Here is a 15,663-nt window from a genome sequence, read left to right as displayed (position 1 = left end):
TGGAAAGTGGTGTGGGAAGCACAATCCTAAAATGGACTGGATCATGCTTGATAGACAGGTGATTTGTAGTATTAACAGGAAAACAATGTTTGAAGGTCTATAATTTAGTTTGTGGTGTTTATTTTTGTCTTATTGCTGATATCATCAGGCAGTGTACTTATAAACCTATGTGATGCACATTCTAAATAGAATCGGGGAATCTATTTTAGCACAGAGGAAGGTTAAGAAGTATGGGCAAATTATTAGACACAAAGCTTACTACATTCTCATCTCTGAACCCAGAATTTTAGGATGGGAACGCAAGCACTAGCTTAAGTCACCTTAACTGCTGCAATGCAATTTATATTGGGCAACCTAAAAATACACAGACTACAAAGTAGGGACTAGCAGCAATTAAAACTTCTAATCGCGATCAATCGTACGATTAACACTGTTGATCGTGTGATTAATCACGCTTAACCACAGCACGCATTTTGGGTCATGAAGTGTAATTCAAACCAAATGTTAATACTGAAACTGAAAATCAATACTTTAATGATACTGTAACTTGAATATTTAAACTTTCAAAATGGTCATACGTCTTTTAAAAATCTACTCTCTCCAAGCAAGGCTCCAGCACTCTCCCTCCCTCCCAGCACAGCGTCATCCTTCTTTCTCACTTCCACCATAGCCCCAGCTCTCTCCCTCCCTCCCAGCCCTCTCCCTCGTTCCTAGCAGAGCTAGAACACTCCTCCTGCTTCTCAGGTGTCCCAACCTTCAATCACCTCCCAACACAGCCCCCTACATTTCAGTATTTCCACTTCCAGCATAGCCCCAACACTCTCCCTACCTCCCAGCATAGCACCCCCAGCAGGTCATCTGTACTCACCCCTTCACTCCCAGAACTCTCCACCTCACCAGTTGAAAAACGCTGTCTAGCTGCACGTAATTTTGTTTTATTCAATCATGGGCCTTACCTTGCTCTGGAAGCATGTGGACAGTTCAGAGAAGGGCTACTAAAATGGCGCAGGGTCTTTAAAAAAAAAAAAAAAAAAAGCTTCCCTCAACCGCCTACAAAAGACCTGCAGCGATTCACACAAGACATGTTCAACGCTGATACAGAAGCTTTAGCTTGCGGCAAATAGGGGAAGTTGCGTCGGGGGGTGGGGATGCGGGATGTGGCAGAGGCATGTCTTCCGGAATAAGCAGCATTCGGCGATCAGTGCCGCTGTTCGAGACTCCATGAAGAGGAGGTGAGGTAAACATTGGGGGGGGAGCAGCATTAAAAAAAATCAAGCATGCGTTAAAAAAAATCTTTTCAGCATTAAAATTAATGCGTTAAATTGCCCACCCCTACTACAAAGAGTTCAAAATTTGGCAGCAAAAGTGGTACCTGGTTTCTCACATTTTGCATGCACTGCACTAATTGTCTCTAGAAGACCAAAATGACCTTTAAAATGGTACGTTTGTCATTTAAGGTGCTGGTGTTTCAGTTCTGGACAAAACTGCCTGAGCCAGCACAGACTCTTAGATCAAGTCAAGTTGGGAATTTTAGCATACGGATCCTGGATGTTCATTTGGCTGGAACACAAGAAAGAAGATTTGCAGGAGTTGCATCTGCATTATAGAGTCTGCCACTAGAATGAAAGATGACAACAATTTATAGAGCCTTTTCTCATCACTTAAAGACTTGGCAGTTTTCGGAATCAGCAAGAGTCAGTTAACGTAGCAGATTGCAGTGAGAAAGTTTTCAGTGGCTAAGTTTTTGTAATGTGAATGTTCTTCTTAATTATTTTGGATTTGCAATTACATCAGTGCTTGAGATATGTGATATTTTGCATTTTATACTAGGTCTATTCTGGAAAACAGAAATGTAAATTATAAGTACTTAAATTATTAATCTTATCTCTCGGTAATGAGGTTGCTCTTCTTCCTCTACCCCTCCCAGCTTAAGTACCAATCACAGTCTTCAGAAAGATGTTTTCAGTTTTGTTCGATTTTCCTTCAAGGAAGGTCTCCCTAGCACATCCAAAATGGTTTTTAATACATAAAATGGCTCTGCCAAGTGTTGATCACTTAAGCCATTTATTTACGATTAAGGTTAAATCCACAGCCCAAGGAGTTAAAAAGAATGCTCAGTAGATTAAGTGCCATACAAAACGAAAGTGGTGACAGGGAATCCTCATGAAGTATTCCTCACTGGAATTTGGTATTAAGGATGATAAACTGCCCATATTCATACTCTGTATATAGTGTAGTTTACTACATTTTCATGGCAAATTCAAGACAATTTATTATGCAAGCGTTGGGATACTATCAAAACCTTTTTAAAATCCATACTTTAATGAGGTTAATGCCTTTCTTACCACTAATCATAATGGCTTTATTCAGCATTAATTGATCTTTGATTCCATATGTTCCCCTCTTATTTTTATCCTATTGCCATATCAGTAGAATCAATATGATGATATATTCTACCAACATCTGTTGTAGGGAACAGTTTATAGACCAGGCTTATCAAAGTTCAGTCCTCAAGGGTTGCAAACAGGCTAGATTTTCAGGATATTCCTAATGAACATCCACAAGAGATTTGCATACAATGGAGGCAGTGGACATGAAAATCTAGTTTATGCATATTTATTAGGATATTCTTAAAATCTGGCCCGATTGCAGCCAAGTACGGAACTTGAACAAGAATAGGTAGGCAAGTTATCGGTTTGCAAATTTTGAGTTTTCCTTTGGAAAAAGACTAATTCTTCCTATTTAGTCACTGTAGTGATTGGTCTGGCTATCTATTTGATTACATTTGTAGTGTGCCACAGCTTGCTAGAAAGATGATAATGGAGTCAAATATTGGGTACTTCATCTGGATCAGGGATCTTCTAGTTTTGGGGTTCTTTGTAATCCGATTTCCAGCTCTTCTGTTGTTGCTTCAAGCCATTCCATAGATTTGATGTTTGCATTTGCCAAGTTCACCGAAATGCTGGGTAGCCATTCTGTTTCTCGTTTGTTTTTTTCAGCATGGATCTTTTGATGCCTTTTCAGATTTGACACATAAATGAAGCGTTTATTGCACTCCATACATGTAAAAGGTTTCTCTCCCGTATGACTCCTTTGGTGAATTTTCAGGTAAGACAGTTGAATAAAACATTTGTTACACTCAGTACACGTGAAAGGTTTCTCTCCTGTGTGGCTCCTTTGGTGAATTTTAAGATGTGATAGTTGAACAAAACTTTTATCACACTGAGAACACGTAAAAGGTTTATTTCCAGTGTGGATCATTTTGTGCAGTTTCAGATGTGATGACTGACCAAATTTTTTATTACACTCATTACATGCAAAAGGTTTTTGTCCTGTGTGGCTTTTTCGGTGCCTTTTCATAGATGATAAATACATGAATCTTTTATCACATTCGGTACATACAAAGGGTTTCTCTCCGGTGTGAATTCTTTGATGAAATTCCAGAATTGACAGCTCAATGAAACTTTTACTACACTCTGTACAAGAAAATGGTTTCTTTTCCATGTGAAACATTTGGTGAAGTTTCAACTCTGGCAGACAATTAAAGTTTTTATTACATTCAGTACATGCAAATGGTTTCTTTTCCATGTGGGTCATTTGATGCCTTTTCAGATTTGAGGGCTGAATGAAAGTTTTATCACATTTATTACATGCAAATGGTTTCTTTCCCAGGTGGGTCATTTGGTGCCTTTTCAGATGTGATGGCTGAATGAAACTTTTATTACACTTTGTGCACGTAAGAGGTTTCTGTCCTGTGTGAATCATTTGATGAATTTTCAGATCCGATAGAAAAATAAAGACTGTATTACACTCAGTACATATAAAAGGTTTTTTCCCAATATGAACAGTATGGTGAGTTTTCAGATGTGATGACTGAGTGAAACTTTTATTACACTCAGTACATGTAAATGGTTTTTTCCCCAGGTGGCTCCTTTGATGTCTTTTCAGATTTGACAGATGAATGAAACTTTTATTACACTCAGTACATGTCACTGGTTTCTCTCCTGTATGGCTCCTTAGGTGAACTCGGAGATCCGAAGGCTGAATAAAACTTTTACTACACTCAGTGCATGTAAATGGTTTCTGTCCCGTATGGGTCATTTGATGCCTTCTGAAATGTGACCGCTGAAAGAAATGTCTATCACACTCAGTACATATCAACAGTTTTTGCTGACGATTCCTTGTATTTTTCCTCTCAGTGCCCTGGGAAATATTTTCAAACACATCTCCTGATTGTCTTTTGATTTGTTCCATTTCTACAGGAGGTTCTTCTTGATTTTCCTCACTCTTTTGTTCAAGCCTAATCTTATGATCTGTAGGATATAAAAAGAAAAGAATAAAGTGAGTATCAAGCAAGATCTATATGTCATCAAAATGTCTACCATACACAAACTACTCAGGGAAAAAGGACCATGAAATAGAACAGGAACCACTCTATTAATTTACTAATTTAAGGAGATCGTACCAGTTTCTCACACTCCTCATCAGTCTAAAATATTCGTATGTCCAAACTCATTAAAGGATGCTTTTACTAAGGAGTGCTAACAGATTTAGCACACACTAACAATTAACGTGTGCCACAAGCTAAGACGCCCTGTGATGAGGTGTATGTCCCGTCACAAGGAGTGGAAGAACCCCAACGCAGGAACTGTATAGGTCAACCACAGGTAGGGTGAATACCTGGGACCCCTGCGTGGGAGGTAGTAGGAAGGCTACATGGGAGGTGATAGGGTGGGACTAACGCTTCTGGGACTGGATTGGATAATTCCCTGAGCAAGCATCCAGTATCTAAGATAGGAGACTCATTAGCATTAGATTCCATGCTAATAAGGCTATAGAAGTGAGGAAAGACCCATGTTGGACCCAAGGGAGGGATATACCTTCCCCCAGATCTTGGGGAGTCAGTCAGGGTTGCTAGGTAGTCCCCTAACTCAACCTGACCAGAAAGAAGAACTCATTGCAAGACCCCAAGGCTGCTGAACCAGAAGAGTTTAGAGATGGTTCTCTCCCCTTCCTGAAGGCAAGAGGCTTTTGGTGAAGGATCGTGGACTGCCTGTGTAGAATCATGAGCACAGGTCATCACCCCAGCACAGGTCAAAAAGGGCAGAGGCTGACAAGCCGGTGTGACTCTGGAATCTATCAGAGATTGAGAAGCCTGTAATTTATTAAAGAACTTGAGCCTGTGTAAACTCAGGAATTTATGACCTATTATGATACCCTTAAGGACAAGCTGGCTGGCGTGGGAAAGATGCAATTATGGACAGACAGAAGAATGTGATTTAGCAACTTAAGGGAAAAATATATGGTGAGAACAGAATGATCTCTCAGGAATATAAGTGCTGAAGTAATGTGAAGCCTTGCTTGACACAAAAGGTATATAAACAATTGAATCAGAGCATTACGTTGGAGAGGCAGTGGCAGACCACGTTTGTGTCCCCTCCTCTCCACATGAGAAACTAGCATTTGTAATTGTAACTTTCTCTTAGTAAGTAAATTAAAGAATTGCTTTTTTCATAAAACGTGGCCTTCCTAGTCTTTTATCTCTCTAAATTGTGGGTGGTTGGTGAGTACTAATTTGGGGAGATGGTAAAAAGACTAGTAATATAAGAACACCTGTTGGTGGATTCTGGTGGAGGAACAGGGACTAACCTTTGCTTGGGATTTTTGCCAAGGAATTCTGGACTCACCTTGGTTTCAGATTATTACAGTGGTTTTTAACTATTACAAAGAGGATCGCGGATACTCGGCCCACACCCTCAGGTGGGAAGCGTCACAAGCCCACCGGTATAAAAAAGGGCTTCTTAGCATTTAATACGCACTAAGTCCATTAATGCACTTTAGCAAAAGGACCCATCAATGTGTCCAAAACTTCAAATGGCTCAAAGTGGCTAAATCATTCCCACAAAAATATATAAAAACTACTTTAGATCATCACTTTTGAAGCAATCAAATGCTAACACAACAGCCAATTGGCATCCTTAAGAAGTGTCCAAAATTATAATTTAGTGAAGGGAAGTCTTGCCTCACCAATCTAATGCATTTTTTTTTTTGAGGGGGTAAGCAAACATGTGGACAATGGGGAGCCGGTTGATATTGTATATCTGGATTTTCAGAAGGCGTTTGACAAAGTGCCGCACGAAAGACTCCTGAAGAAATTGCAGAGTCATGGAATCGGAGGTAGGGTATTATTATGGATTAAGAACTGGTTGAAAGATAGGAAGCAGAGAGTAGGATTGCGTGGCCAGTATTCTCAGTGGAGGAGGGTAGTTAGTGGGGTCCCGCAGGGGTCTGTGCTGGGTCCGTTGCTTTTTAATGTATTTATAAATGACCTAGAGATGGGAATAACTAGTGAGGTAATTAAATTCGCCGATGACACAAAATTATTCAGGGTCGTCAAGTCGCAGGAGGAATGTGAACGATTACAGGAGGACCTTGCGAGACTGGGAGAATGGGCGTGCAAGTGGCAGATGAAGTTCAATGTTGACAAGTGCAAAGTGATGCATGTGGGTAAGAGGAACCCGAATTATAGCTACGTCTTGCAAGGTTCCGCGTTAGGAGTTACGGATCAAGAAAGGGATCTGGGTGTCGTCGTCGATGATACGCTGAAACCTTCTGCTCAGTGTGCTGCTGCGGCTAGGAAAGTGAATAGAATGTTGGGTGTTATTAGGAAGGGTATGGAGTCCAGGTGTGCGGATGTTATAATGCCGTTGTATCGCTCCATGGTGCGACCGCACCTGGAGTATTGTGTTCAGTACTGGTCTCCGTATCTCAAAAAAGATATAGTAGAATTGGAAAAGGTACAGCGAAGGGCGACGAAAATGATAGTGGGGATGGGACGACTTTCCTATGAAGAGAGGCTGAGAAGGCTAGGGCTTTTCAGCTTGGAGAAGAGACGGCTGAGGGGAGATATGATAGAAGTGTATAAAATAATGAGTGGAATGGATCGGGTGGATGTGAAGCGACTGTTCACGCTATCCAAAAATACTAGGACTAGAGGGCATGAGTTGAAGCTACAGTGTGGTAAATTTAAAACAAATCGGAGAAAATTTTTCTTCACCCAATGTGTAATTAGACTCTGGAATTCGTTGCCGGAGAACGTGGTACGGGCGGTTAGCTTGACGGAGTTTAAAAAGGGGTTAGATAGATTCCTAAAGGACAAGTCCATAGACCGCTATTAAATGGACTTGGAAAAATTCCGCATTTTTAGGTATAACTTGTCTGGAATGTTTTTACGTTTGGGGAGCGTGCCAGGTGCCCTTGACCTGGATTGGCCACTGTCGGTGACAGGATGCTGGGCTAGATGGACCTTTGGTCTTTCCCAGTATGGCACTACTTATGTACTTATGTACTTATAATTCCCAACTGGACAGTCCCCAGCCCAGCCCAGCCCATCCCATACCTCCACCTCCAAGCATATGGATAACTTTCATCAGTTATAAACTTCACTCTAATATAGATGCCATTAAAAAATAATTTAGCAATTACAGCATCAACTTACTTATTCACAATACTCTACATAATTGAGGAGAGAAAGAACCGCAGAACTCAAGCCTTCTTAAATGCAATAACAGGCTAATACTTCTTTTCTTTCATTGGACCAAAAAAATATGTTTCACATTATTCAAAATAAAATTTCTCAAATGTATTAAGGGGTCCTTTTACTAAGTGTGCTGAAAAATGGCCTGCAGTAGTGTAGACGCATGTTTTGGGCGTGCACAGAATAATTTTTCAGCGCACCTACAAAAAAAATGACTTTTTTTTTGTCAAAAATGGACGTGCAGCAAAATGAAAATTGCCGCGCATCCATTTTGGGTCTGAGACCTTACCACCAGCCATTGACCTAGCAGTAAAGTCTCATGTGTTAACCAGGCGGTAATGACCTACATGCACCAAATGCCACTTGGCGTGTGTCCGATACGTGTGGCCGAAAATCAAAATTATTTTCCAGATGCGCGTATCGGACACGCACCAAAAATGAAATTAACGCATGAGCCACGCGGTAGCTGGGCGGTAACTTCATTTTGGCACATGTTGGGCGCACATAGTAAAAGGGCCCCTAAATTTGTAAGCAGCAAAGAAAATGTATACTGAGCTCCTAGCATTTTTCATATTCTTCCAACAGTACCAGACTGAGGCCATCATTTTGCTCTAAAAGCTGCTTTCGGGGCATTCATAATCGCTGCTCTTATATGCTGTTTGAAGAATAATAAAGAAAGCTCAGTGGAGCTAAGTAGAAATATCCTTTGCTGCTCACAAATTTGATAAATTTTGATTAACGTGAAAAAAAAAAAAGGATATTTTTGGACTAATGAAAAATCCGAGGTCCTTTTTTTTTTCCTTCAGTGTCGACTCCTAAGGTGGACCCCAGAATCTTGTAACTACGATTCGGATTATTCTTCCCAATGTGCATCACTTTGCATTTGTCCACATTAAATTTCATTTTATTTTACTTTTATCTTATTTTTTCTTCTTTTCTCCTCCTTTTATTCTCCTTTTCTTTACAATTTTAGGGCCTTCCTTTCTAATTTTCCCTTGTTTTTATTGATGTACATCGCTTGGTTATCTTATTGAGGAAAAGCAATTCAGCAAGCTCTAATAAACCATAAATATATTTCTGGGCTCTGTTGGGTACTCATGCTCTGGACCGACTGCTGTTGGAGAAAAGACGCTGGGCTTGATGGACCTTGGTCGGATACATCATTGCTTTTTTTTCCCCCTCTTTATTTTTTTTTCTCTCGATTAATTTTATAATATATCCCAACAAATGAGATAATCCAGAATTATGAGAAATATACAACACTTGAAAAAGATTTCTAAAAATAACAGAAAATCTAATTAACTTTTGCCCACAATAAATGAAAAAAGGATCCAAGAAATAGAAAATTAAATTAACTAGAAAAATTTACAGAAATAAATCCCGTAGAGCCCACCCCGGCCTGTCCCTACAGCTTGCGATGGGATTATACCATGACATTTATTTCTTCACTAGCAACAAGAAACTCTTCTAGTTGCCGGGGTTCGAAAAGTTAAAATTGTTTACCCTGAAATATTACAAAACAAACATTATGCTCACTTATGAAGCCTTTAGAGACCATCACCTTATGTTATCCTATGTTCGGAATAATAATCTTCAAGACCAACTCAGCTACTCAAATGTATGGTCAAGTCGCCAACAGTGTGAGGGACGGCATTCTAAATGTGGACATTGTTCTATTTATCCGGTGTCCATTGAAGGCTCTTGTTTCATTTCTTCTAAGGGTAAGTAGAGGAGTGTGGTAGCCGTGTTAGTCCACTCTTAAGGTTATCAACAGAAATCAAACAAAATAAAACATGGAAAAGAAAATAAGATGATACCTTTTTTATTGGACATAACTTAATACATTTCTTGATTAGCTTTCGAAGGTTGCCCTTCTTCGTCAGATCAGGTTCTACATGGAACGTTGCTACTCTTTGAGATTCTGCTGTGGAATCTTGTCACTCTTTAGCATTCCGGAATCTTGCTATTCTTTGGGGTTCTACATGTAGAGAGGTGTGGTAGCCGTGTTAGTCCACTCTTAAGGTTATCAATAGAAATCAAACAAAATAAAACATGGAAAAGAAAATAAGATGATACCTTTTTCATTGGACATAACTTAATACATTTCTTGATTAGCTTTCGAAGGTTGCCCTTCTTCCATGTTTTATTTTGTTTGATTTCTATTGATAATTCTAAGGGTAAGAAATTTAGCTTGAGATGTACTACTACTTGTGATTGCACAAATGTGGCATATTTATTTCGTTGCCCTTGTGACTTTTTATACATTGAGCATACCACATGTCAATTCAAAACCAGAGTGATCGAACATCGGCACTGTATAACTCATTCTAAGTTGGCAGCTCCCATGGTACATCATTGCGTACAAGTTCAACATCAGTTTGGCCAACTCCGATGCATGGTCACTGGCCAAGTGAAATTGAGTAAGAGATGGGGGGGATATTAAAAACATTCTTTGGCGTAAGGAGCAACATTGGATCTTTATGCTTAAAACAGTAGAACCGTATGGTTTAAATAGAAACATTGAATGGAATGCCTATTTTTGACTGGCAGCCGGCTTGTGCTTAGGGGTGTCTGGCGTGCCCTTTCATTGGCGACGCTGGCATTCTTTTGATTGGCCAGTCGGTGATGCAGACGACTTTAAATTTCTCGGCGTGTGAGATTCTTCCAGCGCCATCTTTGACGTCAGATATTGTAGTGAACGTGTGGCGGTATCCAGGAGTAATTCCTTTCCCGAAGCAGCCAACAGATGAGCGAAACAAGGTGCTCTTGTTGAAGGAGATACTTGCTGTATATTGGAAATGTTTTCATTTTGGAATAGACTGGATGGCAGAGACTTTAAGGAGCAATTGAAAACTTGTGCGGCACTCACCCCAGGAGATGTGATAGCGGGTCTGCCAGTCTCAACTTGAACCTCAACTATAAGTATTAATATTTTTTCAGGCTCAGTGATTTTTTTTTAAAGGGGTTTGTTTTACTACTACTACTACTAGACATTTCTAAAGCGCTACTAGGGTTACGCAGCGCTGTACAATTTAACATAGAAGGACAATCCCTGCTCAAAGGAGCTTACAATCTAAAGGACAAATGTACAGGATCCTCTCCCCAGGCAAGGAGGAGCATCTCTGCCCTGGGGGCAGATGCTCAAAACTTAACGCCACCGGTAGAGGCAATTATATTAATGTGCGCAGAATGTTAACGGGGACATTTCATATTCCCGCGCAATGCTCAGAGAACAACGCAGAAGCAAATGCTGCCCCAGGGCTGCCGAGAGAGGGGTGGGGGGCAAGACTCCCCCGGCCCGGCCTCCAAGCCAGGAGCATAGCCAGACCTGCTATTTCGGATGGGCCCAAAGTTAACCTGGGTGGGCCCTTCCCAACCCCGTACATACATGGCAAGGACAAATCAAACTCGGGTATACATATAAAGTATCACATACAATGTAAAATGAGTCCATCTTGTTGGGCAGGCTGGATGGACCGCTCAGGTCTCTATCTGCCGTCACCTAGGTTACATATAGTTTTACTTATGGGAATCCTTTTTGCTCCAGGTCTCTTAGGACCAGCGCCATTTTTGGGTGTTTTTTTTTCTGTTATTTGTTGATTTTTGTAGTGTTATATTGGGCTCACATTCTCTGTCTTTATGTTTTGTATTGTCACTCACCTGTCCTGCTTGTGGGGAAAAAAAGTTTTTTAAATCATCTGATTTTCTCTAATGTATGAGATTTTGCAGATAGCGGATATTGGATACTGTTGGTATTTTTCCCTATCGGGAGTTTTTTGAGGTTCCACTTGTTTAAAATCCATCTAGGGATTTCCTGGTTGAAATCCGAAGGTCACAGGAGGGTGAGATACAAAGATATTTTCAAACTTCTTAGGTGTTTTGCGATTATATTTATTTCAAGTTTAGAGGTTTTCTAAAAACATAAACAAGGAAATTTAAGCACAAAATTGGCGTCCACAGCCAATCTCCTCATCCGAAAGGCCTTACGCCTTATCTGTGTCTCTCTTGATAGATCAGGAAATACTTGAACTTTTGAACCCAGTAACCGTGTATCAAAATGTCTAAAAGAAAGTTTCAAAACAGCATTACGATCCGGCTCCAGAGCAAAGGATATCACGCCATAGTAGTTCTCTGTGTAATTACTTCCAATGAGGATTCCAAGAAGGTTGTAAGATTCATATTATCCCCATCTTAACCTCAAATGATCTCCTCAACAGTTCTCCAAGAGATCTGCATATACTGAGCTCTCGTGTTTATGTCTCCTAATTTGATTTTCTAGGTATTCCAACCGATGAGTAAAATTCTTATCTTTAACTGAGGCTAAACTCAAGGATTCCATGGTTTGAATTTTTGTCTCTAAGAAAGTCAATTTAGAGGTCTGTTGGGCGGATGCCTGTGACTGGAGGACAGTAGCCTCTGAGAAAACTTTAAATATCCTTAGTATTTTCCAAAGTCAAAGTTTGTAAAGAGGAATGCATATCAAATGCAAGATCCCATAGTGACTCCAATCTCACAACGGCTGGTTTAACAAAATCCCAAAATGATAAAGCAGGAGTAGGCAAAACGTGCAATATTTTGCAGTAACTCGTGGCCAGTATCCAAACTTTTATGTGCTGTGAATGAGTGCCCTTCCTGCTCACCCGGGTCTTCACACAGGAAAAAACCGGGGGGGGGGGGGGCAGGACCATCCAAAGCTCCCCTACTTCCTGGTTGTGGGGGAGCAGCCCGCTCAACAAGGCTTAGGGAATCCCCATATACACTGCTGACTGATGCCGACAGAAGGGGAAGAAGCTTGTTCGGGTCCCGCTGGAGCCTTGAATCTGTCGAGGGTCGCCTGCTTCAGACCTGGGGCTGTACCGGGAGCTGAGGGAAACTCCCACACCTTTCCTCTCCTCTTGCCCATACTCAGACATACAGGGAGCCGTTCCAGAACGGCAAGCCAAGACAGGGCCACGCAGCTGCAGAGACGATCAGTCCTTACGCCGCCATCTTGGATCCAGTTTGCCTTCGATCATTGCTTTTTTGTGTGTGTTGCCCTCCCTCCATACAGTATTGATTAATAATTACCTATACTCTGTAATATTTCCTCTTTCTTTACTTTACCAGGAGCTTATATTCTGCTCACACCTTGAAAGGTTTGGAGCAGATTACTGTATGAGGCCAGCAGCAGTATACTGGGATAATTTTACATAGTGTGAACAAAAACTTGGGCGATTGTTAACTTATTAAATAATAGTACATAGCTACCTAGTAAGCATTGTTACATGATGAGCAAAAAAACAACAAGCTTTGATTGTGAAATAAAGGCTAACAAAGAGAGTCCTTATAATGTTAACTGAAGTTCTGAAACAACAACAAAAATGATACTAAATACCCATCAATCTGTTTAGGCCAGTGGTTCCCAAACCTGGTCCTGGAGGAACCCCAGCCAGTCAGGTTTTCAGGATACCCACAATGAATATTCACGAGAGAGATTTGCATGCACGGCCTCCACTGCATGCAAATATAGCTCAAGAATATTCATTGTGGATAACCTGAAAACCTGACTGGCTGGGGTTCCTCCAGGACAAGGTTTGGGAACCACTGGTGTAGGCGGATTCTTCTCGGCTGAGGGGAGACATGATAGAGGTATATAAAATAATGAGTGGAGTGGAACAGGTGGATGTGAAGCGTCTGTTCACGCTTTCCAAAAATACTAGGACTAGGGGGCATGCGATGAAACTACAGTGTAGTAAATTTAAATCAAATCGGAGAAAATGTTTCTTCACCCAACGTGTAATTAAACTCTGGAATTCATTGTCGGAAAATGTGGTGAAGGCGGTTAGCTTAGCAGAGTTTAAAAAGGGGTTGGACGGTTTCCTAAAGGACAAGTCCATAAACCGCTACTAAACGGACTTGGAAAAATCCAAAATCCCAGGAATAACACGTTTAGAATGTTTGTACGTTTGGGAAGCTTGCCAGGTGCCCTTGGCCTGGATTGGCCGCTGTCGTGGACAAGATGCTGGGCTCGATGGACCCTTGGTCTTTTCCCAGTATGGCATTACTTATGTACTTATGAAAACCTGACTGGCTGGGGTTCCTCCAGGACCAGGTTTGGGAACCACTGGTGTAGGAGGATTCTTTAGTAAGAATGCGTCAGTACATGTTTCCTAAATAGTACAGATTTTATGGCCTTACGGAACCGGTCAGAGTAGTGACTCGTTTTTATAGGGAAAGAGGCTCGAGAAGACTCTCTTAAGTACTCAGTGATACTCTATAATACTCTCTCTTGTATTACTACTCACCTATATTCTGTAGTATCACATCTTGATTTGTACAATATTTATTATTACTCACCTGTACTCTGCAATACCGCTCCTTTTTCTGTATATTACCTGTGTATGAAGGAATAACTTCTCTCTCCCTTGACTGCTGGGGATCCTTGACGTATGCCTCTTCCTCTTGTTTAATTCTCGATAACATATCAGGTTCGACCCTTTCAGGGCCTGTTTCCAGAGACATAAAAGAAAATTGAGGTTTACATCTGTTACCCTTCACAGAAAAGTACCCAGAAGTAGTTCTCAGAGGAGCAGCATGTAATGGGGTAGGGGAGGGAGGTTCTATTACCATCATCCTCCATTAAGCAGAGGGTTCCGGGGGTCATTGCAGGGTGGAGCAGAGTGAGGGAGAGAGATTACAGGGCAGGGACCGGGTGGAAGAGATGTTATTCAACAGGGAATGGGGGAAAACTAGAGAGAAAGGGGGGGGGGAATGTGGCAGAGCAGACAGATGGCATAGCCAAGGGTGGGCTGGGGATCACACACTCTGGGCTTAGGCACATCCAGCAGAGACGTGTCCTTGTTACAGCTAGTGGGTATCCCCAAGTCCTGCCAACTGAAAATGTCTACAAAGATACCCTGAACTGCCTCCAGTGCAGCTCAGTTGACGGCAGCTTTAGGGGTCCTTTTACTAAGACTAACCTGTTCCAAAAGGCATACCCTACCGACCCAACTTAAACGCCTGAACTCTGCTACACAACAAAACTCAAGTACGTCATGGACATTACTCAACTCTTCCGTTGTACGACTCCCTAACGTGACAGTGCTACATGAACTCTATCCTATCACAACATCACCTTGTATTTGCTCACCGGAGACTTCAAAGACTCTCCGGTACTATGTAAGCCACATTGAGCCTGCAAATAGGTGGGAAAATGTGGGATATAAATAAATAAATAAATGTGCACTGAAAAATGGCTTGCAGTACTGTAGACACGGGTTTTGCGCATGCGCCGATCCATTTTTCAGCGTGCCTGTAAAAAAGGCCCCTTTAAAAACATTTTTAGCTAAAAACGGACGAGCGGCAAAATCAAAATTGCTCCACGTCCATTTTGGGTCTGAGACTTTACCGCCAGCCATTGACCCAGCAGTAAAGTCTCACGCAGTAACCGGGCGATAATGACCTAAGTGCGTCAAATGCCACTTGGCGCACATCCGAAATGCGCGTCTGAAAACAAAAATTATTTTTCGGACATGCACATCAGACATGTGCTGCGTATGAAATTACCGCAAGAGCCACGCAGTAGCCAGGTGGTAACTCCATTTTGGGGTACGTTGGGCATGCGTAGACGCTTACGGGACTTAGTAAAAGGGCCCCTTAGTGAGCCAACCTGGATGCCGGCAACCAGAGGGCACCCAGAGCATGCCCAGGAGATACTGACCTACTCTACAGAAGAATGCAAAGGAGTAGCCCGTTGTTAAGAGCAGTGGGCTCAGACCCAGGGTTCAAACCCTGCTTCTCCCACGAGGCAAATCGCTTCCATTTCCTCAAGTACTGGCTTAGGGCTCAATTTGCTAAGGTGAACTCAGGGGCGGCTCAAAGCAATCTGCTGCTTCAGGCAAGCAATCAGCTGACGCCCCACCCCCACCCCCGCATCCAAAACAGGGTAGGGGCAGGGCCACCCCCAACCATTAGGCAAGACTAGCAGCTTCTTAGGGAGGTGGCAAAAGAAGAGATCCTAACTGAAAGAACCAGCAGAACATACTACAACACAGAGGAGATGCAAGATGCTCAAACACCAAGCAGCAGAAAGAAAAAGCCAGAGCCAAAGTGCAATTTATAACACTATAATAAAATCAGTTATAATG

At 41.7% G+C, this 15,663-nt stretch overlaps 1 protein-coding gene across 1 annotated transcript; it reads right to left on the bottom strand.

Moving 5' to 3' along the window:
* Positions 1-2,850: 2,850 nt before the first annotated feature.
* On the bottom strand, positions 2,851-14,180 carry LOC115461806 (gastrula zinc finger protein XlCGF57.1-like). The gene is made up of 3 exons (XM_030191889.1): positions 14,144-14,180; positions 13,912-14,022; positions 2,851-4,313 (listed from the first exon to the last, which is right to left on the bottom strand). Exons 1-3 carry the CDS (start codon positions 14,178-14,180, stop codon positions 2,851-2,853), a joined length of 1,611 nt encoding a protein of 536 aa, XP_030047749.1.
* Between the last annotated feature and the right edge of the window lie 1,483 nt (positions 14,181-15,663).

The sequence above is a fragment of the Microcaecilia unicolor genome, chromosome 1, assembly GCF_901765095.1.
Source record: "Microcaecilia unicolor chromosome 1, aMicUni1.1, whole genome shotgun sequence".
Classification (NCBI taxonomy): Eukaryota; Metazoa; Chordata; class Amphibia; order Gymnophiona; family Siphonopidae; genus Microcaecilia; species Microcaecilia unicolor.
Note: the sequence above shows the minus strand (reverse complement) of the source record. Positions and strands in the feature narration are given on the sequence as shown.

What these genes read in the sequence shown, in the direction of transcription:
- LOC115461806 (XM_030191889.1), bottom strand. Translation starts at nt 14,180, where the DNA reads ATGACCCCCGGAACCCTCTGCTTAATGGAGGATGATG. An exon ending in CTGCTTAATGGAGGATGATG is followed by an intron (nt 14,023 to 14,143) that starts GTAATAGAACCT and finishes CTCTGGAAACAG; the next exon opens with GCCCTGAAAGGGTCGAACCT. An exon ending in AGTTATTCCTTCATACACAG is followed by an intron (nt 4,314 to 13,911) that starts GTAATATACAGA and finishes TATATCCTACAG; the next exon opens with ATCATAAGATTAGGCTTGAA.